The sequence below is a fragment of the Salmo salar genome, chromosome ssa14 (assembly GCF_905237065.1).
Source record: "Salmo salar chromosome ssa14, Ssal_v3.1, whole genome shotgun sequence".
Taxonomy (NCBI): Eukaryota; Metazoa; Chordata; class Actinopteri; order Salmoniformes; family Salmonidae; genus Salmo; species Salmo salar.
Genome location: NC_059455.1, coordinates 63,561,407 through 63,588,205, shown reverse-complemented (window position 1 = coordinate 63,588,205; position 26,799 = coordinate 63,561,407). Strand labels below are relative to the sequence as shown.

The following is a 26,799-nucleotide window of genomic DNA, read 5'->3' as shown; positions in this document are numbered from 1 at the left end:
TTAAGAAAATCCTTGACTATGTACAGACTCAGTGAGCATAGCCTTGCTATTGAGAAAGGCCGCCATCAGCAGACCTGGCTGTCAAGAGAAGACAGGCTATGTGCCAACTGCCCACAAAATTAGGTGGAAACCGAGCTGCACCTCCTAACCTTCTGCCAACTGTATGACCATATCAGAGACACACATTTCCCTCAGATTACACAGACCCACAAAGAATTTGAAAAGAAATCCAATCTTGATAAACTCCCATGTCTATTAGGTGAAATACCACAGTGTGCCACCACATTTGCCACAGTACAACACAAATGATCCCTAACTGGTAGATACATTGTGCCTTTTTTGCCAGTACTGAAAAAGGCTGATTGCATCACTCATGAGATAATTGCGTAAGCCTACATTTAATATCCACATTGTACATTATCAATGCTTTGGCTTAGCTTCATATGCAGTACTTTTGCACTCTAATATCCAGTCAGGATATAGCATATCGGAATCATGTTAGGATTCAAACCATTTTCTCACCATTGAGTGCAATACAGTATTGGCCTATCATAAGGTCTCCTTTGCAGACCTTGGGTCTCAGCTGTTGGTTACGCTGTATAAGCTAAATCTGACTAGTCACTAGGATAATACACAGGCCTAAATGAGACATGGCTTTGAATAAGGCCTCATTAGTTTGTGTCCATGATGCATGGTGACTTTTGAACCTATAACCATGGTCTCTCTGAGTTAATGGCACTTCTGTTTTGACTTTGTGTCTGCTTTGACTGGAAACAACATGTTTTATTTGAGTCATGGTCGTTTGGTTGTGTGTAGACAAATCATGGAGGGTTGAGCAGATCATTGGAATCAATCAATGGTTTTCAAATGGGCCTGCCCAAGTTCACAGTACAGTGTTTACCTGAATGTGTGCCCTGCGGTGAACCTCCAAAAGGAATATATGGTTTATAAGTGTTCATAAGGCTTCTATATATATAATATGCGTGTGCAATGTTTTGTGTCAGTCCATGATGCAATATACTCTTAGGCTGTACAGTACAGTGTCTCAACATACATGTAGATTGTGAGACTGAAGTTAAATGCAGCCATGTGGTGCACAGTTGCCATGTGACGTATTTTTTTCATCCCTCTCTCTCTTTTTGGAGTTATGCTTATTGTGGGATGTCAGTGACTGTGCTCATTATTATTATGGGATGTTGGTTAGGGGTGTGGGGGGGTGAGTGTTTCCATAGTAACGTCGGTTGCTAGGGGGGAATGGAGGAATGGGGAAGAGACTGCATGTGAGGGGGGGTGGATTATTATGGTCTGTACATTGCAAGGTAACTATGCAGAGTGGGGGAGGGGTGAACGTGTGTGGGGTTATTATGGGATGTCTGCCCCCTGATCTCTTTGTGTGTGTGCGTGCGCGGGTGTTTAGTGCGAGAGAGGGAGACGTCGTGTGCAACATAAGAAAAAAGACTGCATTTTAATTATTGGAACTAGCTAGTTATTTTAACCTAAATAGAAAAACATACCGTTTCGTTGTTTCTGGTTTCAAACAGTGGAATCATTCAACTTGTGAGTAACGTTACTGTAGTTTGTTGCATTGTTTCTAAATGTATTTGTGACAGACCTTTTATTATCGAAATTAAACAAATTGAAGTTAGTCATTTATTGATAGTTATATTTTGGGATGATTAGGTGAATCGTGCTTCTGAACCTAGCCGGTGTGCGCTAACGTTAGAGGGCTAACTAACCAAGTGTGGGACGGAAAACTAGTAGCAAGCTAGCCGCACGATGATGGCATGTCAAATGGCTAGCTAGCTATATGTAGCTAGCGAGACTACGCATAGATTGAAATGCTGATAATCTTGAGTAGCCTAGTGCTGGCTGAAACAATTGACACCAGAAATTGTATTTTACCTACTAAGGTATTCCATGTATTTACATTGTTCAATAAACGAAACCAGTCAAGAATATTCACTTCTGTTTTCTTTTTGTCTCTTATTTCCACCTCCTTGCGGACCTGTCCTCCTTGACTCCATGCTCGACCTGGACGGACTGAAGACTCGGACAGGACTCAGCAGGCAAAACGGATTTTAAAACTTTATTTAGCTAGTTAGCTAACTACATTTAAAGTTAGCTAACAGTATGTCTGGAAGCGAAGAAGATAGGGATGATTTTGGAGCCCCAGAGGATCGGTCTCTAATGCATGGTAGGACCACTTCTACAAATTAACGTTACATATTCATTGCAACGAAATTGATTTATCTACATTTGCTGTACTTTATGTAAATAATACGGGTAAATCGTATAAATAGGCCAAATAATACAATTTATGGCTGTGTACTGTCAACAACTAACATTTTATGAATAGCTATTGTATCTAACTGGTAACGTTAAGCTAGTTGATGCTGGTTATAGTTAGCTAACTTGGCTGGTTATTATGGTTAGCTAACTTGGCTCTAGTTAGCTAGCAGCATTATCACAATTTCTTATGTAGCTGGCCAACTAGTTATGGAAAAGTGTTTTAGCCAATTAAAGTAAGTTTCTGAAACAATGGACATCAGTCTAAGCTAAATGTTAGCTGGTTAAGTGAGTGACTAGCTGGTTAACTAACTTGTTGGCCAGAAGCTAGCCTGCCAAGCTAGCTGGCCGAAGCTAACTTAGCCTAGCTTGCGTGTGCTAACAATGTTAACGTTGGGTTTCAGTTGTTGGAATGCTTGCCTTTTTAAATTGAATTTGGTAAAACGGCCAGTTGTTTTCCATACCTAGGCAACTGGCACAACTTAAACTTTGAGCTACTAAAATCATGCCGACCCACCGGCATATTCTTGCGGCCTAGCAAATATTACCGGTATTTTTACGTGCGGATGACAAGATGGAGCCAGCCAGTTAGCTTGAAAGATGGCAGATGACGACGGTGGCTTTCTCCTCCTCTATCGAGTGGTTGGTAGCGCCGCTTTGCGTGGTAGAAATAAATGCTGTCTATACAGCTCTGGAAAATGTTAACGGAATTTGACATATAGCTGTCTAACTATCGTACAATAAAACTTGGTTTACACAACAACAACAACGGATTCGGATATGAAGGCAATGCATATTACATTAGAATCTTTGAGGGGGGGGTTAAGGCGATGGAATTTTCTGATTTTTAAACACAACATGCGTCGCCAGGCCACCTTTTAGATAGTAGTAAACTAATATAATTATTAAACCACTCGCATTCATTTACAGAAATGATCACATTAAAATGCATGGATGATTTATTTGGTAAATTCTATTAGCATAGCTAGTGATTTTTATTTTCTTTCCTTTCAAACCTCTCACTTGTGGAAATCATTGACCATAACCTTACTCAAATAAAAATAATTACTTGGAAGAGGCATCTTTTCCAATTTGTTTGTGGGAAATCACAGTATGGAATTGGGCTAACTGGAATTGAACTTAATCGAGATAATGATGACATGGCACTCATGATGGCATATAATTGGTCATCCAGCCCCCCTCATTTTGACCTACAGACAGCTTATCACGTCAGACCATTGCCACTTTGTCTTGATTTCAATGCCAACGGCCATTTGCTTACGGGTAAATGTACCATGAGTAATTACATAATAGGCTTTGAACTCCATTCCATATGACTTTGCAGCTACCAGGATTGGAAGGAACGGGGGATACCTAGGATATTGAATTGACATTACCGTTATTGGGGGGGGGGGGGTAGTAGTTGCAGCCTATTTGAAATCTAGCCAGCCAAGTGACATGGTGGCGGTTCCATGGCGGCTCGGTTCTATTCTCCGAAACCATAATAGAGCTCACCAGCTTGTAGTTCTAAACCTTTGCTCTGTTCAGCCATTCCTATGGGGAAAGAATGGGATTTTGGGATTCATGCCAAAAATGTCTGAAGTTAGCACATACTTACTTGTACATTTTGTTCAATGGTATAATATCAGTCAGATAACATGACCTTTATGAAGTATTTGTGTTTTTAAAAAATGACATAAAAGCTGAGGCAGATTCTCATAGAACAAAACATATAAGATCTCCTAAGCATGTGTTTAACACAGACCTTTGTTTTTGGTGTTTATCCAAAAACCCTACAAAAACATCATTCATTCCCCCACAGGCTTTGTCCAACGAACCATGGTGAAGTTGGTGCCTACAAAAAGGCGCCATTGCGATTTCTCTCTATTGCATTAGGGAAAGGGGGAAACCTACTCAGTTGTACAACTGAAATGTGTCTTCCACATTTAACCCAACCCCTCTGAATCAGAGTGGTGCGGAGGACTGCCTTAATCGACATCCATGTCTTCAGCCCCCGGGGAACAGTGGGTTAACTGTATCTCTCAGGGGCAGAATGACAGATTTTTACCTTGTAAGCTCGGGGATTCGATCCAGCAACCTTTCGGTTACTGGCCCAACGCTCCTACCTGCCGCCCCCATTAATGCACATGTTTATGGGTTAATTTGCAGTTATGTTTTCACTTTGCAAAGATGCAATCCAAAAGAAACTGCTGAGAGAGAAAAAACAGACATACACACGTCTATATCCAGGGTCATGCGGTTAAGCTGTGTCTCTGACCTCCATTGCAGATGAGGAAGAGATGTCAGAGAATGAGGCCCCGAAGGTGAAGAAAAAGAAGAAGGCCAAAAAGAGCCGGGAGAACAAAAGCAGCAAGAGGCGAACCTCTCGCAGAGAGGTAGGCTACTGTGATATGACCATGTCCCTGTCATATTTGTACATTGTTAGGATGCACCATGTCTCGTTTGTTGTTGATCAGTTGGCCCAAAATTTCAAACATTAGCTTGTAGACCAAGAAGGCAGGTAAAATACTATACTGTATATTTTTACATCCTTTCCAGAGGAATGGTTCAGGGACCCCCATTGTCTCCGATCAGATAGTGCAGCGTTAGTCTTTCAGTGGAGGGACACGCCACCTGTCAGAAGACAGTGGGCTTACTCCTAACCCCCCTGTGTCCCCTCCAGGATGTGCCTATGAGCTCCCCCGAGCCCATGGAGACCCCCGAGGTAGACCGAGACGAAGAGCGAGCGGTGCCCCACTCGGACAGCGAGGGCAGCGACTACAACCCGGGGAAGAAGAAGAAGAAAAACAGGGGGGGCACTTCCAAGGAGAAGAAGAGGAGCAGCACCAGCGCTGACAGAAACGGCGGAGGAAAGGACAAGAGGAAGGACCCTGAACCTGAGGAAGAGGAGGATGAGGACGATGATGACGATAGCTCGGTAAGATTTAGTTTGAGGATGGAGAGCGTTTTGGAGGGGGTACGGTATTAAAGTTAACCAAATAATATCTCATGATGTTAATTTAATTGTAATTATGCAACTTAAACCCATTAATAGCTCCATAGGAAGTGATTGAATAAGCTACCTGTAGCTCTCGCTGTATATAAGAGTTGACAATACTACTATGTTGAGAGTAGACTACCATTAGGGTGCCTGGTAGAGGTAATTACACTTATGTAATGACATACTGGAAAATAACCACTTTTACGCAAACGTTCATGTTGAAATTTTGTTCATCTAGGAGCCTAAGACATCATCCCAGCTCCTGGATGACTGGGGAATGGAGGACATTGACCACGTCTTCAGCGAAGAGGACTACCGCTCCCTCACCAACTACAAGGCCTTCAGCCAATATGTCCGGTAACGAGATTGTCCTTATCGATGCTTGCGGCTTGAATAGTATTTTAAGCTTTCTCTTTCTTACCCCCTTTTGCTCACTCAAATATTTTCTCCTTTCTTCCCCTGATCTTGTCTTTTTTTGGCTCATTACTCACCATCCTCGCCATCTCCCCCAGACCCCTCATCGCGGCCAAGAACCCCAAGATCGCAGTGTCCAAGATGATGATGGTGCTGGGCGCCAAGTGGCGTGAGTTCAGCACCAACAACCCCCTGAGAGGCTCCGCCGCGGCCAACGCCGCCCTGGCCGCTGCCAACGTGTCTGCTGCCGTGGACAGCATGGTGGCGGAGGTCGCGCCCCCTCTCGCACCCGCCCCAGTCGCCGAGCCTCAGCTACCGCCCGCCCCGCCTCTGAAAAAGGCTAAGACCAAAGAGGGCAAAGGTCCAAATGCTCGTAAGAAGTCCAAGCCGACCCCCAAGCCCGTAGAGAAGAAGAAGGTGGCTACAAAGAAGGTGGCCCCGCTCAAGATCAAGCTAGGAGGCTTCAACAGCAAGAGGAAACGCTCCTCAGTAAGTGCTTTCACTTTCTTTTTCTCTTCTCCTTTCTCGCTCTCTACATGTCCCCCATTTGCAACCATTTCTTCCTCATTCTCTCTCCTTGGACCTGCTTAGTAGTGATGGAGGGGGAAAAAATTGGTAGCTAAGTTGTTCATTATTTTTGACTGTATCGTTTTGACAATATCGCAATAACTGCACCAAAACGGCAGTATTTTTGCTTCATAACTTGTTCTCCATCTTCTCTTTAAATAGAGAGCAAATTTTTCAGTACTTTTATGTCCATGACTGACCATAATTCATCATCGCATGGCTCTCTTGTCCCTCTGCAGCAGACATTTTGTGAGCAATATTTTTGGAACATCAAATAGCAATAAAATCACAGTATCGAGTCTCAATACATAGAATCGTGAAAATCGCAGTACTTCGGTGCTGATACGATATGTATCGTGATAATATTGTATTGTGAGGTCCCTGGCAATTCCCAGCATTGCTGTTTAGTCACCTCTTTCTCGCTCATTTTGAGTTTCTTAGGTTGTCATTTGGCATAGAGGCCTTCAACCTAGAGAATAATTTCTCCTGAAAAAGACATTTCTAACCCTTCTCTCTCACTCCCGCTGTGCTCCTATTAGAGTGAGGAAGATGAGCCCGACGTGGAGAGTGACTTTGACGACGCCAGCATGAACAGCGTGTCCGTGTCGGACGGCTCCAACAGCCGCAGCAGCCGCTCCAAGAAGCCCAAGAGCAAGCCCAAGAAGAAGAAGGGTCAGTACTCTGCAGGTGTGTGTCTCTCTCTTCCATGGCTGTGATACAGTATGTCTCAAGCCCAATAAAAAAGTGGTCTCGAGTTTCTAGACTCCATAGCTGTAGTTTGTGCATGTCCAATTGGCCATGACTCAGTCAGTACCGCTCAGTCTTACTGAGTCACTAGAAGATTGTTTTCAGGAGGGCAGTATCCAGCGTCTTCTTCCTTTAAATAGTTTGACACCCGCTAACACATTCAGTAGACAAGCTCTTCCGTCAGAGCATTGATACACATCGGCTATGAGATTGAGATGCTTCCTAATTTCAATTGCAAATGAAGTACTCTCCAACTACATAGTAAAAGGGAGAGACAAAAAAAAAGCGCAATTCCGTAATGTTTCATTCTACAGCACTTAATAAACATGATTAGTTTTGGCCATACATTCTGATAAAAATATGCGTTTCTGCTGTGCATACCTTACAATATGTAACGGCTTAAGTGTTAGTGTTCCTGGTATTTCTTTAAGGGTGCTCGTCAAACATAACAAATGTTGAAGAGGCATTCCTCTTTTGGGGAAATTTCTGTCTATACTGAACAAAAATATAAACGCAACATGTAAAGTGTTGGTCCCATGTTTGATGAGCTGAAATAAAAGATCCCAGAAATGTTCCATATGTACAAATAGCTTGTCTATCAAATTTTTGTGCACAAATTTGTTTACATCCCTGTTAGTGAGCATTTCTCCTTTACCAAGATAATCCATTCACCTAAAAGGTGTCATATCAAGAAGCTGATTAAACAGCATGATCATTACGCAGGTGCACCTTGTACTGGGAACAATTACAGGCCACTCTAAAATGTGCAGTTTTGTCACACAACACAATGCCACAGATGTCTCAAGTTTTGAAGGAGCACGCAATTGACATGTTGACTGCAGGAATGTCCATCAGAGCTGTTGCCAGAGAATTGAATGTTCATTTCTCTACCATAAGCCGCCTCCAACGTCATTTTAGAGAATTTGGCAGTACATTCAACCGGCCTCACAACCACAGAGCACGTGTAACGACGTCAGCCCAGAACCTCCACATCCGGCTTCTTCAACTGTCGGATCGTCTGAGACCAGCCACCTGGACAGCTGATGAAACTGGGTTTGCACAACCTAAGAGTTTATGCACAAACTGTCAAACAGTCTCAGGGAAGCTCGTCTGCGTGCTCGTTGTCTTCACCAGGGTCTTGACCTGACTGCAGTTCGGCGTAGTAACCAACTTCAGTGGCTAAATGCTCACCTTTGATGGCCGCTGGCACGCTGGAGAAGTATGCTCATCACGGATGAATCCTGGTTTCAACTGTACCAGGCAGATGGTATACAGAGTGTATGGCGTTGTGTGGGCGAGAGGGTTGCTGATGTCAACTTTGTGAACAGAGAACCCCACCGGCACCATGGGGTAATGGTATGGATAGGCATAAGCTACCCGTTGAGCATGTTTGGGATGCTCTGGATTGACGTGTACGACAGCGTGTTCCAGCTCCTGCCAATGTCCAGCAACTTCGCACAGCCATTGACGAGTGGGATAGCATTGCACAGGCCACAATCAACAGCCTGATCAACTCTATGAGAATGAGATGTCGCACTGCATTAGGCAAATGGTGGTTACACCAGATACTAACTGGTTTTCTGTGACCAACAGATGCATATCTATATTCCCAGTCATGTGAATTCTATAGATTAGGGCCTAATGAATTTATTTCAATTAACTGATTTCCTTATATGAACTGTAACTCAGTAAAATCTTTGACAGTGTTGCGTCTTTATATTTTTGTTTAGTTTGTATTGCTCTCACGCACTTTTCTCCTCTTATTCCCTCTCTCCAGTCGAGGAGGATGGTGACGGCTATGAGACGGACCACCAGGACTACTGTGAGGTGTGCCAGCAGGGAGGGGAGATCATTCTGTGCGACACCTGTCCCAGGGCCTACCACATGGTGTGTCTGGACCCCGACATGGAGAACGCCCCAGAGGGCACCTGGAGCTGCCCCCACTGTGTGAGTGACACCTTCCTAAGCTCGGTGGAGTAAGTGACCAGGGAAAAATGGTACTGGTTAGTCAACGAGAATGTCTGGCCAATTGGAGTGCTGAAAAAAATCTGAGAAAATTGCAGAGGGTAACAATGAACTATTCATATTGACCAGCATTGGTGAATGATCATAACCTATCTAGTAGTACTATGGTATATGCTGGTAGTATTTGAACTTACATTTCTCCAGTGAATAATTGTCTTTGCTCCCCTACCATTCAACCAGTTAACCCTTTGCACTACTACCATTCACGTGAACCCCTTTCCTCCCCCATCCACAGGAGAAGGAGGGCAAACAGTGGGAGGCGCGGGAGGATGGCTCAGAAGAAGAAGAGGAGGAGGAGGTGGAGCCCGAGCCGGAGGAGGACGACCATCACATGGAGTTCTGCAGAGTGTGTAAGGACGGTGGCGAGCTGCTCTGCTGCGACTCCTGTCCCTCCTCCTACCACATCCACTGTCTCAATCCGCCCCTGCCTGAGATCCCCAACGGAGAGTGGATCTGCCCCCGCTGCACTGTGAGTGAACCAATAGGGTGGGAGCCAGAGGGTGATTGACATGGGGCACAGACAGTTAGAGGGTGAAGTGAATTTGTGACCCACTGTCTCTTTTCAGTCTTGTGTACCAGAATTTGAAATGGTGTACAGACACTGAGCTTCAAAATGGCATTTCATACACTGTAGTTAGAGGAAACATGGGGAAGTAAAGCTGCTTTAAAAGTTAATGAACATATAGTCCCATTTTGTACAAAAGGGCAGCAAACATTTTGCTATGATTTTCACACTTGCTCTACATTAATCCTTTGCAAACATATTTAGAAAAGGAATACTTTAATCAAGTTGCCAAAATGGATTCTCTGAACATTATCTCACCAAATTGCCCCATTAGGAAACCATTTACAGAATTACATTTCCTATTGTTGTATAATAAAGAAAAAAAAGATTACCTTTAAGGTAACCTTTCACATTGAACATCTACAGTGCTGTTCTTTGTCTACACTCATGTAGCATCGTTCACACCCTCTAAAGCCTCATATCGACCTATCCATCTCTTGACGAATTCACATTGGAACACGCGAATGTGGCCATGTGCTAAAGCAGTGACTTAATGCTACTTTAACTTCAAGTGGTAAAGGTAGTAGTCTACAATTTGGGTAACACAAGGCTTAGGTGAAAACTATCTAGACCTAGGCCTATATCATCAGATCCTTTGAGTAACTTTGGTTCAGGTAATGTTATATTGTGAACTAAGGAATCTAGCCTGAGAGCATATTTCGATCCTGCCTTTTGGAACAGGATATGTAATGTCCATGGTTCATTGCAAAAGTCCTGATGTTCTCAAAAATATGTTTGCCGGTTTGTGTCCAGTCTGGGTGATGCTTTCACATTTCTGGGAGGAAGGAGGTCAACATTGCACAGCAGCTGAAACTGGTTCCATATAAGTGAAAGCTCCTTGGCTGCAACACCAGGCTCCAGACAATTAAAGCTGTAAAGGAGGAAAGCAGACAAAAATAGACATTAAAACCTTGCATACTAACATTCATTGACCCCCAAGTCCAAGCAATAAGCTCAAAGTACAAAGACAAAATACCTGAAGTGTTGCTTTGTCACCCTCAATCATCTCCTTGTACTGGTGGCGGAGAGCAGGTTTATGCTGAAAGTCAAAATCCAGAAAAATAAGTTAAAATGTGAATGAATGTCCTATAGCTTGTTGTTGACTGCTACAACTGTACTACAATGCCCAGTACATGCTTAATCTGCTTCCAACCAACAATGGTAATTAGCTTGATTAGTTAGCATAATTACCAGTTGGCTAGATATAAATGGTATTCGTTAAGCAAGCCAGTTAGTTGAACATGCAAAAAAATTACCTCAATCTATAATCCAATAGCTAGCTAGTTATTTAGCTACCGTTTCATCCAATTTAACATTTGTCCCAATAATGTAACTTGGGGTTTGATTAGCTTGCTAATCGATTAGCATTCGCACCACAGTGGCTATTTTTTATAGCTAGCTAACATGAAAAAGATGATCGTCATACATGCCTTAACACATCAGCATTACTATAATAGCAGAATGCAACTGCTGAGCTAACTGTCTTAATGTTGCTTTGTCCCACAATGAGCCATCTGTAAACAATGGCTCGTTTCGGAACCAAGTAAGCTATAACGGTACATGTATGCAACTGTTTAGCTAGCTAGTACAATAGCTAGCAGTAAGCAACTTTTTGATACAGTTGAGACAGTAACGCATGTACATGTAGCTATATTTTGGCATTTTAACTGTAGACTCTTAACTGGTGTATGGAGAATGATTCACGGCAGACTGAATCACAGAAGACAGAGCTGTGTGAATACCAGCACCTCTATTCAGGACAAGACTGGTATTGAAAGTTGTAGCTACACTTTGCATGTAGTCCATGATGAAATCCAATGGATCTTCCAAATATCCGAGGTAGCAGAGAGCAGGATGTGCCATTTGACAGAGAAGCCTTGAGTGACAAAATTGCCTTTTTCTCGTGAATGTCCCAGCCCCTCGTTATATCAACCAATCATGGCTAGGCAAGATTCTGCATTTTTTTTGTGTCTAAACAGCTTTGTGATTTCATTTTATATTTTTTTTTACAGATTATGTACTGGTTTGTTATGAAGGCACATGAAAGTTCACATGTTCAAGAAGGCATTTCTGCAGAAGATATATGCATTTTGATGAAAATGTTTAGTTTTTTTTACATTCAAATGCCACTGCTGTGAAGTGCGACATACGGGTCACATTTGACTTCCCAAATTGAAACCTAGCCCCTACCATCTTAGGTAGTGAATGGGAAAACAAAACTACTAAATGGTTGAATGCCATGTAACAATGCCTATCTGTAGGCAAGGAGTTTTCACCATGTCATTATGATCAGTTGGTCATGAAAAGTGAATGTTTTAAATTCTTTTGACCTATTCATTGGATCTCCCCTCTTCTCCTCAGTGTCCACCAATGAAGGGCAAGGTGCAGAAGATTCTGACGTGGCGCTGGGGCGACCCCCCTCCGCCCACGGCCATCCCCCGCCCCCCAGACCTCCCGGCTGACCAGCCCGACCCCGCCCCTCTGGCCGGGCGCCCTGACAGGGAGTTTTTCGCCAAGTGGAGCAACATGTCCTACTGGCACTGCTCCTGGGTGTCTGAGCTGCAGGTATGTACGCACATACGCATGATAAAATACTCTCGCCAGGCTGCTACTTTACAGGCAATCGCGCTCATACACAGCTACCCTCATTTGGCTTGTTGCACATCTTCTTTTTCATTTCTCAGTCGCACACTGAAACAAAAGCGTTCGAACAAAGAGACTCTTCTTTCTCACTCAAATTGATTAGAGAAGAGCTTTTATGTCACAACCACGTTTGGGAACACACACACACACTTCCCCCTTTCACCCACTCTTTCCCATCTTCCCAGTTGGAGCTGCACTGTCAGGTGATGTTCAGGAACTACCAGAGGAAGAACGACATGGACGAGCCTCCTTCAATAGACTTTGGCGAGGGCGACGAGGAAAAGAGCACAAAGAGGAAGGCCAAGGACCCGCTCTACGCCAAGATGGAGGAGAAGTACTACCGCTTCGGCATCAAGATCGCCTGGATGATGATCCACCGCATCCTTAACCACAGGTCAGACAAGACCCAAGGACTGGCACCTAAATGTGATTGAAATGTGTTTTAGTCTCATTGAGAGTTAACATTTCCAAAATATCAGCAGATTTTTAGTTGCCAGGCCGATATAGTTGTGCACTTTGTAAATAGTGTCTAGTCGGGAGTTTCCCTTCAATGGAAAGGAGAACTCCCGCACACATGATTACCTCTGCATGTGTTTGTCAGGTGAAGGGTTTTCCTTCATGGTGCAATTCTGACATTGGTCAAAGCAATAATTTAAACCAATCCGTTGCGAATACCTACCGGATGTCATTTTCAATGTTGCTGACCGAGTTTTGCCTGTTTGTGCGCTGCAGCCAGGACAAGAAGAACAACATCCACTACCTCATCAAGTGGAAAGACCTCCCCTACGACCAGGCCACCTGGGAGGCCGAGGACATGGACATCCCCGAGTTCGACATCTTCAGACAGCAGTACTGGAACCACAGGTCACTAATGCTTTATTGTACACCTTCTCTATATTGCATAGACTAACTGGAGGAGTTTCTTCTTTCTCCCTTTGTCTGTTTACCAGGGTAACAATATTCTCTGTTTGTTTCAGGGAGCTAATGATGGGCGACGAGGGGAAACCAGGGAAGAAGATGAAGGTGAAAGGCAAGACGAAGAGGTTGGACCGGCCTCCTGAGAACCCTGTCGTTGACGTAAGTGGAGTTGTAACTGTTATTGGAGTCTTATGTCTTTTTATGAGAGATGGTTTCTCTTGATTTAGAAGATATTCCTGATCATCATAAATTGTTTCAGTATATTACTGTTAAAATGGCCTTTTAGCCTCTTCTGCAGCTCTAAGTTGTGACAATCACATAAATCCTGTACGGTGCATATTTACTGCATAGTGTCTTGGCTTCAACAGTAATTCACTTCTCATTCTCCCCCCTCTTCAGCCCACCATCAAGTTTGAGCGGCAGCCTGATTACCTAGACAGTACGGGGGGCAACCTGCACCCCTACCAGCTGGAGGGTCTCAACTGGCTGCGTTTCTCCTGGGCACAGGGCACAGACACTATCCTGGCTGACGAGATGGGACTGGGCAAGACTGTGCAGACTGCCGTATTTCTCTACTCACTCTACAAAGAGGTATGGGGTGAATGTGTATGTATTAGAAATAATAACTTTCAGTTAGAATTTTCAAATGTTAACTATAGCTTCTAACTTTTTATTTATTGATTAATGTCATTGTTTAAAAAAATTAAATCAAGGCTAAAATGCGAAGTGCTAGCCATTAGTTAAAGAGAAACAGATTAGAAATGCCAACTTTGGCATATAGTTCCCTTGGCAGCCTTCTAGACCAATACCAGCCCAGCCATTTTGTATAAATCAGGTGAAATCTGACGACGTTAAGCTTGAGCTTTGTGTCAACCCTCTTGGGGGGGGAATCACATGGAGATTACTGCCACCTATTGGTCGGAGTGTAGAATGCAACGCCTTTGACAACACCATGTATTTACATTAGAATTATAGATGTATGAATGTTACATGAAAAATGATCAGTTGGTGAAGAATGGCATTTTCAACACCAAGGGTAGTGGGTTAGATTCCGGCTGGGGCCACAAATTAAAAAGATCATTTGTATGGGACTTTTTTTCTTTCCCCCTCACAGGGTCACTCCAAGGGCCCGTTCCTGGTGAGCGCCCCCCTGTCCACCATCATTAACTGGGAGCGAGAGTTTGAGATGTGGGCCCCGGACATGTACGTGGTGACCTACGTAGGAGACAAGGACAGCAGAGCCGTCATCAGAGAGAACGAGTTCTCCTTCGAGAACAACGCCATCCGCGGAGGCAAGAGAGCCTCTAAGATGAAGGTGAGAATGATAACTGATCAAATGTACTTTGTTGATTTAAACGACAGTTCTAAAGTTGGTGTTCTGTTGAAGTAAGGAAGTACTTGCTTTGTCAATATGTCACGATAAGCTCACTCCTTCAATGATATGCTGGTGTGTGTGTGTCACGTTTTTAACCGTCCCCGTGGCCTTGTAGAAAGACTCATCGGTGAAGTTCCATGTGCTGCTGACGTCGTATGAGTTGATCACCATCGACATGGCCATCCTAGGTTCCATAGATTGGGCCTGTCTGGTGGTCGATGAGGCCCACAGGCTTAAAAACAACCAGTCCAAGGTGAGAGATTAGAGTTGACGACTCCTATAACCTGTCTATTGTGAGGGTTTAAAGAGCTTGCCCTAGGGAGGTAGTTTACCTGTTATGTGCAACACATTCCCTTATTCAGGAAAAATATCAATTTGGAAGTATAAGGGTATTGAGGCATCCCAAATAACATTTCTCGTTATTTGGATATCCTGATTTTTGTATTCAGTACAATGAAACTCCACTGCTGATGGTACCATTGAGAAATTCAAGTGTGCCTTTTTTTAGTTTGATAACAGTTTTCTCTCTCTCCCCTCCAGTTCTTTAGGGTGCTGAACAACTATCCTCTCCAGCACAAGCTGCTACTGACCGGTACACCTCTACAGAACAACCTGGAAGAGTTGTTCCACCTCCTCAACTTCCTCACGCCAGAGAGATTCAGGTGTGTGTACACATTCTGACCACATTACTCCCCATACTTTCCCACTCAATCCCAACGACCACTTCACGTCACCTGTATCACACCCCTCACTTCTTAAACCAGCTATTATAGAGTTAACCTTTACTTACTTCCCTGCATCTTCCTCTCTCTGTGTAGTAACTTGGAGGGTTTCCTGGAAGAGTTTGCTGACATCGCCAAAGAGGACCAAATTAAGAAGCTGCATGACATGCTGGGACCCCACATGCTCAGGAGACTGAAGGCTGACGTCTTCAAACACATGCCCTCCAAGACCGAGCTCATCGTCAGGGTGGAGCTCAGCCCCATGCAGAAGTGAGTGAACGTGGGAAAGGAGGGATGGGATGTAGTGAAGGGGTTAAATGGAATAGTGGTAATAGCCAATTTTATTGGCTGAAAGGTGATGTGATCAAATATATAGTTAGAATGGTTAGTTATCTTCCCAAGACTTTACTTAATTAAACACAATCTTCCCTTGGGATACTCAACTCATGAGAACTTTACAATAAAATTGGACTGGGGGAAGTGGTATTAAGTGTTTTCTTATTGTCTCATCTTTTTAGGAAGTACTACAAATTCATCCTCACCCGTAACTTTGAGGCCCTGAACACACGAAGTGGTGGGAACCAAGTATCCCTTCTCAATGTGGTGATGGACCTCAAGAAGTGCTGCAACCACCCCTACCTCTTCCCTGTGGCAGCCATGGTATGACCCACATACCAATGTTGTTGACTGAGAATGGACCATGCTATTGTGATGGATAAGTGTGTGTGGGGAGGGATTGTATTTGCAGTTTAGGTATAATATGCATTATAACTTGTGTAGTCTTTTGCTGTGAAGCTCTATATAACTGAGGCTCTGACTCTTGATTGGTTCCCCCAAACAGGAAGCCCCAAAGATGCCCAATGGGATGTACGACGGCAGCGCCCTCACTAAGTCTGCCGGGAAACTGACTCTATTGCAGAAGATGATGAGGAAGCTGAAAGACGGAGGGCACAGAGTACTCATCTTCTCTCAAGTTAGTTACCCAACACTCACATTTTAAAATCTTTTTTTTGAATCCACAAATTGCATTACATCTTGAAGGATTCAACCATTTCAAAGATCTTGGAGACAGACACTTAAAGATACAAAAAGCACACAGACAGACATACACATGGACACTGCTTACCCTTGTAGATTATTTTATAGATTGACGTTTATTTTGCCCCTCGTGCATCAACTTTATTTGTTTACTCACCGCCCACTCACTCCCTCTGAATTAGATGACCAAGATGCTTGACCTGCTGGAGGACTTCCTGGAGAACGAGGGCTACAAGTACGAGCGTATCGACGGAAGCATCACCGGGGGCATGAGACAGGAGGCCATCGACAGATTCAACGGTGAGGCTCACCCCACAGACTTCCTCATTCCAACTCGTCTACGTCACTGTGTATACTGCAGTTTCAGAGTGAATATTATATAGTTGAGTCTTTAGGAGTATATATCCTATCGTTGTTTGATATTGAAAGTGATTGATATAGATAATAGCTGATGTAGAAAGCAGGGTTTTTTCTGGATCAAAAGGGGGCTTAGGTGGTGGTCGGTGCGGCTGAATCTGTTCCTGTCCCCGGGAAAGAAACAACCCCATCTTGGTGGTGCAGATATATATATATATATATATTTCCATTACGGCAATTCTACATGTTTCTCCATGAAGCTGACATTTTTTGTTGCTGTTTTGAAGCCAATTTGCTGCAATTCTATATATTTTTCCAATGTGCCGAGAGAAAACGTTGAGGTTTTTTAAAGCAAATTTCCTGCAATTTTATGCATTTTGCCATGGCTAATGCTGTGTTTTTATGCTCAAACATAATTACAAAATCAATACTCCTGAATTCATTGGGCCTATTGCAACCATGGACGGCCACTAGATTATCGCCATGGCCCGACAAACGGTTCTTGTGCTGACGTTGCTTCCAGAGGTAGTTTGGAACTCGGTAGTGAGTGTTGCAATCTAGAACAGACAACTTTTACACGCTTTTGTTCTGTGAGCTTGTGTGGGCTACCATTTCACGGCTGAGCCGTTGTTTCTCCTAGACGTTTCCACTTCACAGTAGCGCAGGCCTGGGCAATTCCAGTCCTCGGGGGTCTGATTTGGTCTCACACTTTTTGTCCATCCCTAGCAAACACATCTGATTTATAGTAATAGCATTTTTAACTGAAGATCATGATTAGTTGGAGTTGGGTGTGTTAGCTGGGGTTGGGGCAAAAGTGTGACAACCAATCAAGGCCCCGAGGACTGGAGTTGCCCAGGCCTGTGAATAAAAACACTTACAGTTGACTGGGGCAGCTCTAGCAGGGCAGAAATTTGACGAACTGACTTGTTGGAAAGGTGACATCCTATGACGGTGCCACGTTGAAAGTCACTGAGCTCTTCAGTAAGGCCATTCTACTGCAAATGTTTGTCTATGGAGATTGCATGGCTGTGTGCACGTTTTTATACACCTGTCAGCAAATAGCCGAATTCCCTAATTTGAAGGGGTGTCCACATACTTTTGTATCCATGTTTGTGTATATGTTTAGTGATTTTGGTCTGAGTGGTTGATCTGTTTTTTGTTCCTTAGCCCCGGGAGCGCTCCAGTTTGCCTTCCTGCTGTCGACAAGAGCTGGAGGTCTGGGTATCAACCTGGCCACCGCCGACACAGTCATCATCTATGACTCAGACTGGAACCCTCACAACGACATCCAGGTATCACACTTAAAACCATCTCACACAGGCCAAATCAAGTCCTAAGAATTTGATTTGTTTAAGCAATATGGTGAAACTTCCACCTAGCCTATCAGGGCAAGTGGAGCTATTACCATATTTCTTACGCCTATCCAATCAGATCTCCACACGTGTTTAGTGGTCGATTTGGGATTATCGTTTCCTTGTCCTCCTTCATATCAACTTTTATTAAGGTGGTTGCAAGGATGAAAGGTTCATACAGTTTCTCTGCCTCTTCCTCATCTCAGGCGTTCAGCAGAGCTCACCGTATCGGACAGAACAAGAAGGTGATGATCTACCGCTTCGTCACAAAGGCCTCTGTGGAGGAGAGGATCACTCAGGTAAAGAGGCTGTCCCCTCTCCCGCAACATCACAATGACCTCTTCACAACGTAACATAACAAATCTGTATCATAGAAATTATACTTTCTTGATGGATCCAATGAATGTTTGAGTGTGTGAAACAGAGCCTTGTCTGTCAGATCTACTCATTTAATTTCTATGGCCAAAATGGGCTGAAAGAAAGTGCATGCATTGAAACGTCCATGTTCCCTCCCTCACCAGGTTGCCAAGAAGAAGATGATGTTGACCCACCTGGTGGTGCGTCCTGGTCTTGGCTCCAAGACGGGCTCCATGTCCAAACAGGAGCTGGACGACATCCTCAAGTTCGGCACGGAGGAGCTGTTCAAGGACGAGCTTGGAAAGGGGGACAAAGAAGGTAAACATGGAAGGATGATGGATGGAGTGGATAGTTGTTCATCTGTCAAATCACCAGTCAGTTGGCTTGCAAGTGAGCAAACAAAATGTCCTTTTTTTTTTTACCTGCCCACAGCAGGTTACTGGAAGCGTGTTGCAGGTGAACAGAAAACGATCAAAGGCCAGCAGATACGAACAGTCAAATAAGCTGATAGTTTGTTGTTTATTACTTATTAGTGCTTATTAGGTGAAATGTTCAACATTTCTATCATGTGTTTCCCCCCCCCTTAGAAATGAATGGAGCGTCTAACCAAATTACACATGGTTTTAGTTCTGTGTAAACCGAGATTAAAAACATAATGCTGTATAGAACAGATTTGGTTCAAGATTAAGGTTATGACAATGTTTATAACTCGTACAGTATAAAGTTTTATTAACTGGGTGGTTCGAGCCCTGAATGCTGATTGGCTGACAGCCGTGGTATATCAGACCGCATACCACGGTTATGACAAAATATGAATTTTTACTGCTCTAATTACTTTGGTAAAAAGTTTATAATAGCAATAAGGCACCTCAGGGGTTGGTGGTATATGGCCAATATACCACGGCTAAGGGCTGTATCCAGGCACTCCTCGTTGCGTTGTGCATAAGAACAGCCCTTAGCCGTAGTATATTGGCCATATATCACACCGCCTCGGGCCTTTTGTTTAATTATACCGTGGCATTGATAAATACTTGTTTTTGATCGGCTTGAAGGGCATTCTTCAGCGTGCATATTTTCCCAATAACGCACGGGGGAATTCAATGGCTATAGATAATTCTTACATGTTCTATGTTTGAGCTGCTTTTGAAAGTAAAAGTCGAATTGAAAACATTGGCATTGTTGCGTTCGATTTTCATAATGACAAGCTAGGACTGATGGTTTGGTAACCACGGCAACTGCAGTAGCTATCTAGTAAACTTGCTAGCTACTTCAGTGGATGTTGAACACATTTCTACCTGCAAATGTGTTCAGTTATAGCTATGGTATAAAAGCGATCTTCAACCTGGGGCTCTATACGTCGTTCATTATTTTCCCTAGAACGCATAGCCCCTCGTTGATTATCCCTGACATCGGGGTTTCCCCAAACTCTGTCCTGGGGCCCCCCACTGGGTGCATGTTTTTGGTTTTTGCTCTATTACTACACAGCTGCTTCAAATGATCAAAGCTTAATGTGTTGTTTATTAGAATCAGCTGTGTATTTGCTAGGGCTAAAACCAAAACCTGCACCGAGGGGGGGGGGGGGGCAGGACAGGACAGAGTTTGGGAAACCCTGCCGTACATGATAATGTTTAGACCGTGTGCTGATGTTTTTAGATGGAGAATGTCCATAATGGAAATGTGATGTCCCCCAGGTGAGAACAAGGAGGAGGACAGCCAGGTGATCCACTACGATGACATGGCAGTGGACAGACTGCTGGACAGGAACCAGGAGTCCGAAACCCCAGAGGAAACGGAGATCGGGAGCATGAACGAGTACCTCGGCTCCTTCAAGGTGGCCCAGTACGTGGTCAAAGACGAGGAGGAGGCGGTAAGTGTGTTTGTTGGACATACCAGCCACTTAGCAGGCGATTTAGATCCAATTGTACTTTTTTTAGAAGGTTCACTCCTAAGTGGCTTTGTTGTAGCCCAGACGTTGTGTGTGTGTGTGTCTAATTTGACACAGTCACCGAAGTCATAGACTGTTCTCTGCTACCGCGCGGCAAGCGGTACCGGAGTGCCAAGTCAAGGTTTTTCAAAAAGCCCCGTAACAGCTGCTACCCCCAAGTCATAAGACTGCTGAACAATTCATCAAATGGCCACACGGACTATTTACATTGACCCCCCCCCCCCCTTTGTTTTTACACTGCTGCTACTCTCTGTTTATTATCTATGCATAGTCGCTTTACCCCTACCCACATGTACATATGACCTCGATTAACCTGTACCCTCGCACACTGACCCGGTACCCCCTGTGTATAGCCTCATTATTGTTATTTATTCTTATTGTTACTTTTATGAAACGTTTTAGTTTAGTTGGTAAATATTTTCTGAACTCTTCTTGAACTCCATTGTTAGTTAAGGGCTTGTAAGTAAGCATTTTACAGTAGGGTCTACACCTATCGTATTCGGCGCATGTGACAAATATAATTTTTGATTTGATCAATGAATCACCTTTTGTCTCACTCACTCACTCATATTCCTTCTCTATTGGCCCCCCTCAGGAAGAGGAAGTACAGAGGGAGATCATCAAGCAGGAGGAGAGTGTCGACCCAGACTACTGGGAGAAGCTGCTCAGGCACCACTATGAGCAGCAGCAGGAGGACCTGGCCCGCAACCTGGGCAAGGGCAAGCGCATCCGCAAGCAGGTCAACTACAACGACGGCTCCCAGGAGGACCGAGGTAGTAGACGGGGTAACAACAAGCGCCAACGCCATTATTTACTTACTTACGTGTGTGTGTCCCTTTGTGGATGTGTGCAAGGGCAGGCATGGAGGTATGCAGTGTGTAGGAGCATGGAGGTATGTACCTGTGTGAGCGCCACCGGTGAAGCCTTGGTAACAGAGTGGTGTCCGGGGCTGGTTTGCATATTCTTTACCTCCTGCATGAGGCACGCCTCTCTGTCACAGTTGTTGGAAATTTTGAATTTTCATCCAATTTGCATTACCTCACCACTTCAGCAAGGCTCTGTGTCAAACCTCAGAAAGCCTGGTAAATCTTCACATGTTAGTGATCTTCTATCCCCAACAACAATCCAAACTATTCAGGATTACATATGATGAGCAGATATGTTCAACATGTTTTATGTTGGAATGACCGCTTTCCTTAATTCACTTTTGACACCTGAATGCAATGCATTGCAATGGTGTGGACTACTCTACCCACAATGCATTGTAAGGGCACCATGATCTCAGGCTCCTCACCAAGAGGAAGAAAATGCCGGCACCCGCCCCACAAACTGTACTCTTCTAGTCCCCTAAGAGATAGGACTTGGCGTGTGTGACTGAATTGGGGTTGTGTGTGTGTGTGTGTGTGTGTGTGTGTGTGTGTGTGTGTGTGTGTGTGTGTGTGTGTGTGTGTGTGTGTGTGTGGTGCTTACTTGGTTTGTGTTTATTGTACCCCTTCCCTCTTGAGTTGGGAACCGGTGCCTTTTTCCTTGCCTGCTAACTATAGACATACTAGCTTAACCAAAGTCCCACGTGTGGTTTGTTAGCTACTCCCACTCGGGCACTGCGTGTATTGTGTGTAGGCAAGTGTGTGACGGTGGTTTCCTGCTAGATCTCTGTACTTGGTCTGTTTGTCAACCTATCATTCAGTCTATTTCCTTGTAGAATTTTCTCCCCCCTCTTTGAATATATATATATATTTATATTTAAAGAAGTTCAGACGTTTCTGGACTGTGTACTGAAATTGCTCCCCGTGCCTTTTTCTGTCTCCAAGCAGATTGGCAGGATGACCAATCGGACAACAACTCGGACTACTCTGTGGCCTCCGAGGAGGGTGACGAGGACTTTGATGAGCGGGCAGAAGGTAAGCGAGAGTGTGTGGACAGAGATGGTGTCACTGTCAGTGGGGTTTACAAGAGCGTGTGTGTGTGGTTTGTGAAGCTTAAGAGAATAACTTTTCATGTTTTCCTTTTTTCTGGCGGTGCAGCCAACTCTCGCAGACCCAACAGGAAAGGCATGCGGGGCGACAGGGACAAGCCACTGCCCCCCCTGCTGGCCAGAGTGGGAGGCAACATTGAGGTCAGCTGTCAATGTCCATCAATCACTGCACTCTGAACCAATGCTCTGCGTGATTCTGAATGTGTTTGCAATTTCGGTTATCTACAGATGGGCCTACCCACCTCTTGCCTCTGACTATTTCTATACAAGCCAATTGAATGTCAGAGGTTGGGAGTCGACCTGTTAACTCGACACTAACCCTGCCTCTCTGGTGTTCAGGTGTTGGGCTTCAACGTTCGCCAGAGGAAGGCCTTCCTGAATGCAGTGATGCGTTATGGGATGCCTCCCCAGGATGCGTTCACCACCCAGTGGCTGGTCAGAGACCTGCGTGGGAAAGCGGAGAAAGAGTTCAAGTGAGTAACTAACATTGTTATAGTGTAAATAGTCATTTGAATTTGTCCTTTTTTGTTGTTGTTGACATCGGATCCACTCATCTCTCTTCCTTCTTGGTCTCTCTCAGGGCGTATGTCTCGCTCTTCATGAGGCACCTGTGTGAACCCGGCGCAGACGGAGCCGAGACCTTCGCCGACGGCGTCCCACGTGAAGGGTTGTCGCGGCAACACGTCCTCACCCGCATCGGCGTGATGTCGCTGATCCGTAAGAAGGTAAAGCCCAGTTCCTGTTTGGGATAGCCGATCAATTCAACTGTCATACTTTTTAAGTCAAAGTCTTAACGGTACACTGGTCTCATGATCATATACGACCCTGTGTTTCATTATCTGTCCTGGCCGCGTTCTGACCGTGTTTTCCACCAGGTCCAGGAGTTTGAGCACGTCAACGGCCAGTGGTCCATGCCCTGGATGATGGAGCTGGAGGAGAGTAAAAAGGCTGCGGCCGCTGCAGCTGGAGCTCACCCCGACTCCCCAGGGAAGACCCCCTCCACGGGCACGCCTGCAGACACACAGCCCAACACACCCGCCACAGGTACAGACCGCTACGCCCTCTTCCACAACCCTCTCCCTGATCCCTGCTCTTTCTGCATTCCTTATGGACAATCCGTCTTTCTCTGCTGTGTTGACCTATGGCCTGCAACCCCGCCCATTTCTGCAAGTAGAGCCTCTCCTGCGATAATGCTTTTAACTCCTGTTCTCCTCTGTGTGCTCGCCCTCCCCAGCCCCCAAAACTCCCTCCACAGGCACACCCGCAGACACGCAACCCAACACGCCCGCCCCAGGTAAACCATCTGCCCCCCCCACCACCTCCACACCCTCTCACTGTTCCAGGACTCTGACCCACGCGCTGCTGCTATGTGGGTTTTTAGTGAAACCACCATAGAATAAGAGTGCTTGGTGTGTAAAATGTGTAACTGTCAATCAATGCTTGGAGATGTGGAAGGTGGATTAAAGAGGATGACCTGTTGGTTTAGCAGACGATCCTTCAAGGACTGAGGACGCCGTGAAGGATGGCGAGAAAGAGGAGAAGAAAGACAGTGAGGGGGAGAAGGAGTCCGGGAAGACGGAAGACCCAGAGGTAAATAATTTGATCTACATTGGTCAATAGACTAGAATAGGGCAATGGATAACAACCAAAGCCACCCAATGTATCATACCTGTACATTGGGTATTGATAGTACAGTATATCATTGTTGTGAAGTCGGAGATGGAACTCCTTTTCCATAATGGTTATACTTAGTTAGTTCTCTGTGCTTCAGGCTCTAATAAATCTATCTCTTTCCCCTCTTTCAGATAATTGCGATCCCTGATGAGGATGAGAAGACCCCTTCCCCTGAACAGAAAGCAAAGGAGGAAGAGGAGCCCATGGAAACAGACGAGCCTACCAACGGAGAGGCGGAGAAGAAGGATGGCGAGACTGCGGAGAAGAGTGCTGAGGGAGGAGAGGGAACCAAGTCTCCAGCAGCGGAGGAAAAGGCGGACGTGTCGGAGGTCAAATCTGAAGACTCTGAGGCCAAAGGTGAACTTTTCTGTCTAATAGAATATGGCTCAGCACTATTTTTCCCATAGTACCATTTCTATTACACTTGTTTGCTAATGTCTCCCCCTCTTTCTCTTCATGGATTTGCAGCAGAAGATAAGAAAGAAGAGCAGACTGAAAAGATGGACACCACTCCTGCCTCAGAGGAAAAGAAAGGTAGCTCGTCCGTCATTCGCTCTCGTTTTGTCCCTTGTCCCCCGATCAACAAACTGCAGTAAGAACATACTGTAGGTTCGGTGCCTTGGTCGATGTTTGTCAACGTTTCTGCTTCACGCCATTCTCTCTTTGGCCCCATTTTTATTTCTTCTGTCTGCAGAGCAAAAGGAGGAGAAGGATGGAGTGAAGGTGGAGGAGCCGGCCAAGCTGCAGAACGGGGACAGTGTGAAGGAGGGAGCGGCGGCCGGAATCAGTGAGGAGAAGAAGAAAGCTAAGACAAGATTCATGTTTAACATCGCCGACGGCGGATTCACAGGTAAGAGGACTGGAGAGTGTCGAGGGTCACGCTCGCTCAGATCTCAACTCCGTCTCAACTGAGTTTTGGTTGGTTTCAAACATGGTTAAGTGCTACTCTTGGACTAAACTGCATTTTCAATAGTCTCAATTGTTACAGGGAATCACTAACAATCTCTTCTCTCTCCTACAGAACTGCACTCCTTGTGGCAGAACGAGGAGAGGGCCGCCACCGTCACCAAGAAGACCAACGAGATCTGGCATCGTCGCCACGACTACTGGCTGCTTGCTGGCATAATACAGTATCCTTTTATACCAGTGTTGACTTACTAGGCTGCCCACTGTGGCTCTTTGTAAACAGACATTAGGACGGCGCGTTCCAACTGACAGAACTCAATGATTTACTGTCAAGTCTTTCTCTTAAACATTTAACCGGTACAACACCGTCATTGGATTATTGCCTCCAGGGTGGACTGCCTGTAGCATGATCTGAACATATCTATGAACTATGACCAGCTTCAAGCATTAGTGAAAGGTCACATACATTAGGCCACTATTGCTCATAACACAAACGGTGGGGCTTGTTTTTCCCCTTGACTCTGGCGCCCCCTAGACACGGCTACGCGCGTTGGCAGGACATCCAGAACGATGTGAAGTACGCCATCCTCAACGAGCCCTTCAAGGCTGAGATGAACCGAGGCAACTTCCTGGAGATCAAAAACAAGTTTCTGGCCAGGAGGTTTAAGGTATGAAGTCCTTTATTAGCCATTTGTCCTTTTATGAGCGTAATTTCTAAGCCAACTCTTCTAGTACAGTTGTCAGCAGTTCTCATTTTCACTCTTATAATAATATACAGGTTTGTTGTGCTCCGTGTACACGCTGCGCGTTTTGGATTCATGTCTTTTCAACCACCCCTTTCCTTCCCCATCTCCTCTCCTCCTTCCCTCCCACTAGCTGCTGGAGCAGGCCCTGGTGATCGAGGAGCAGCTGCGCCGAGCGGCCTACCTCAACATGTCGGAGGACCCTTCCCACCCCTCCATGGCCCTCAACACGCGCTTCAGCGAGGTGGAGTGTCTGGCCGAGTCCCACCAACACCTCAGCAAGGAGTCCATGTCGGGGAACAAGCCCGCCAACGCCGTCCTGCACAAAGGTAGCTAGCCAGCTTCCACTCGCCTAGTACGTCTGGGTCGAGTTCGTTAGGGAACACTAGAAATGTTTGGGGCAACGGACATTTTTTATTAAGTTGGTCTGGATGGTACCTTTCCATTTTTCATTTTGTTTCTGACAGTTCTTTTTTCCCCTGGCCATTTTGTGTCTACTGAACGTGACCCTGTGCAAAGGGATGGGAAGGATGGTCTCTTCGCTGACAGACCATAATACGTTATCAACCTAACCTAAAGTACCTTGAGGCTTAGTTGAAGATTTAAGTTGGCAAGCACTTCCAGGTTCTCACTCTTTTCCCTCTCAGTGCTAAAACAGCTGGAGGAGCTTCTCAGTGACATGAAGGCAGATGTCACCCGTCTCCCGGCAACCATCGCCCGGATACCCCCCGTCGCAGTGAGACTCCAGATGTCCGAGAGGAACATCCTGAGCCGCCTGGCCAGCAGAGGCCCTGAACCACAGCCTCAACAACAGCAGGTAAGCGCCCAGCCCAAAGAGGTGTGTGTGTTTTGTTCACGAGTCTTGTCACACTTTGTAATGTGGTTGTTCCTTTCTCCTTCTACAGATGTCGCAGCAGTAGCCTGGCTTAGGCTTGCCCCCCCCGAACCCCATCACCTCTACATTCCTGATCGGCACAGCAGAAGAAGACGCGCCCAAGCTTGAAACCACGGCTCTTTACATATATATATACATACATACATATATATATATATGGACTTGCAGCGTTTCTACAGGCTGACCCCTGGACACTGTGGAAATGATAGCTATTTTATTTTTTTTGTTTTTTGACTTAATATTATTGATATGTTATTATGGTTTTTTTGGGACCTAAATAAAAATGTAATAAAG

At 45.1% G+C, this 26,799-nt stretch overlaps 1 protein-coding gene across 16 annotated transcripts; it reads left to right on the top strand.

The window, feature by feature from the left end:
• The first annotated feature begins 1,325 nt into the window (after nucleotides 1-1,325).
• On the top strand, nucleotides 1,326-26,799 carry LOC106569987 (chromodomain-helicase-DNA-binding protein 4). 16 transcript variants are annotated; one of them, XM_014141806.2, is made up of 42 exons: nucleotides 1,326-1,557; nucleotides 2,047-2,194; nucleotides 4,576-4,682; nucleotides 4,970-5,224; nucleotides 5,526-5,644; nucleotides 5,800-6,190; nucleotides 6,808-6,940; nucleotides 8,793-8,962; nucleotides 9,276-9,509; nucleotides 11,967-12,170; nucleotides 12,434-12,642; nucleotides 12,981-13,112; nucleotides 13,226-13,325; nucleotides 13,566-13,757; nucleotides 14,281-14,481; nucleotides 14,657-14,794; nucleotides 15,082-15,203; nucleotides 15,360-15,533; nucleotides 15,782-15,923; nucleotides 16,105-16,236; nucleotides 16,484-16,601; nucleotides 17,826-17,950; nucleotides 18,217-18,309; nucleotides 18,532-18,685; nucleotides 18,800-18,823; nucleotides 20,059-20,234; nucleotides 20,908-21,097; nucleotides 22,124-22,213; nucleotides 22,328-22,428; nucleotides 22,627-22,760; nucleotides 22,868-23,012; nucleotides 23,163-23,331; nucleotides 23,522-23,581; nucleotides 23,774-23,877; nucleotides 24,093-24,318; nucleotides 24,430-24,495; nucleotides 24,656-24,811; nucleotides 24,983-25,091; nucleotides 25,403-25,535; nucleotides 25,744-25,939; nucleotides 26,258-26,427; nucleotides 26,516-26,799. In XM_014141806.2, exons 2-42 carry the CDS (start codon nucleotides 2,131-2,133, stop codon nucleotides 26,528-26,530), a joined length of 5,973 nt encoding a protein of 1,990 aa, XP_013997281.2. In that variant the 5' UTR covers nucleotides 1,326-1,557; nucleotides 2,047-2,130; the 3' UTR covers nucleotides 26,531-26,799. The 16 variants fall into 16 exon arrangements, with proteins under 16 accessions (XP_013997281.2, XP_013997275.2, XP_013997282.2 ...); XM_014141800.2 differs by having other exon boundaries at nucleotides 6,808-6,955; nucleotides 18,803-18,823; XM_014141807.2 differs by having other exon boundaries at nucleotides 6,808-6,955; nucleotides 20,908-21,085; nucleotides 22,337-22,428.

Coding starts and splice junctions, on each gene's coding strand:
- LOC106569987 (XM_014141799.2), top strand. CDS start 2,131: ATGTCTGGAAGCGAAGAAGATAGGGATGATTTTGGAGCCCCAGAGGAT. Junction 8,963..9,275: donor CCTGGAGCTGCCCCCACTGT/GTGAGTGACACC, acceptor CCCCATCCACAG/GAGAAGGAGGGCAAACAGTG. Junction 14,795..15,081: donor TTAAAAACAACCAGTCCAAG/GTGAGAGATTAG, acceptor TCTCCCCTCCAG/TTCTTTAGGGTGCTGAACAA.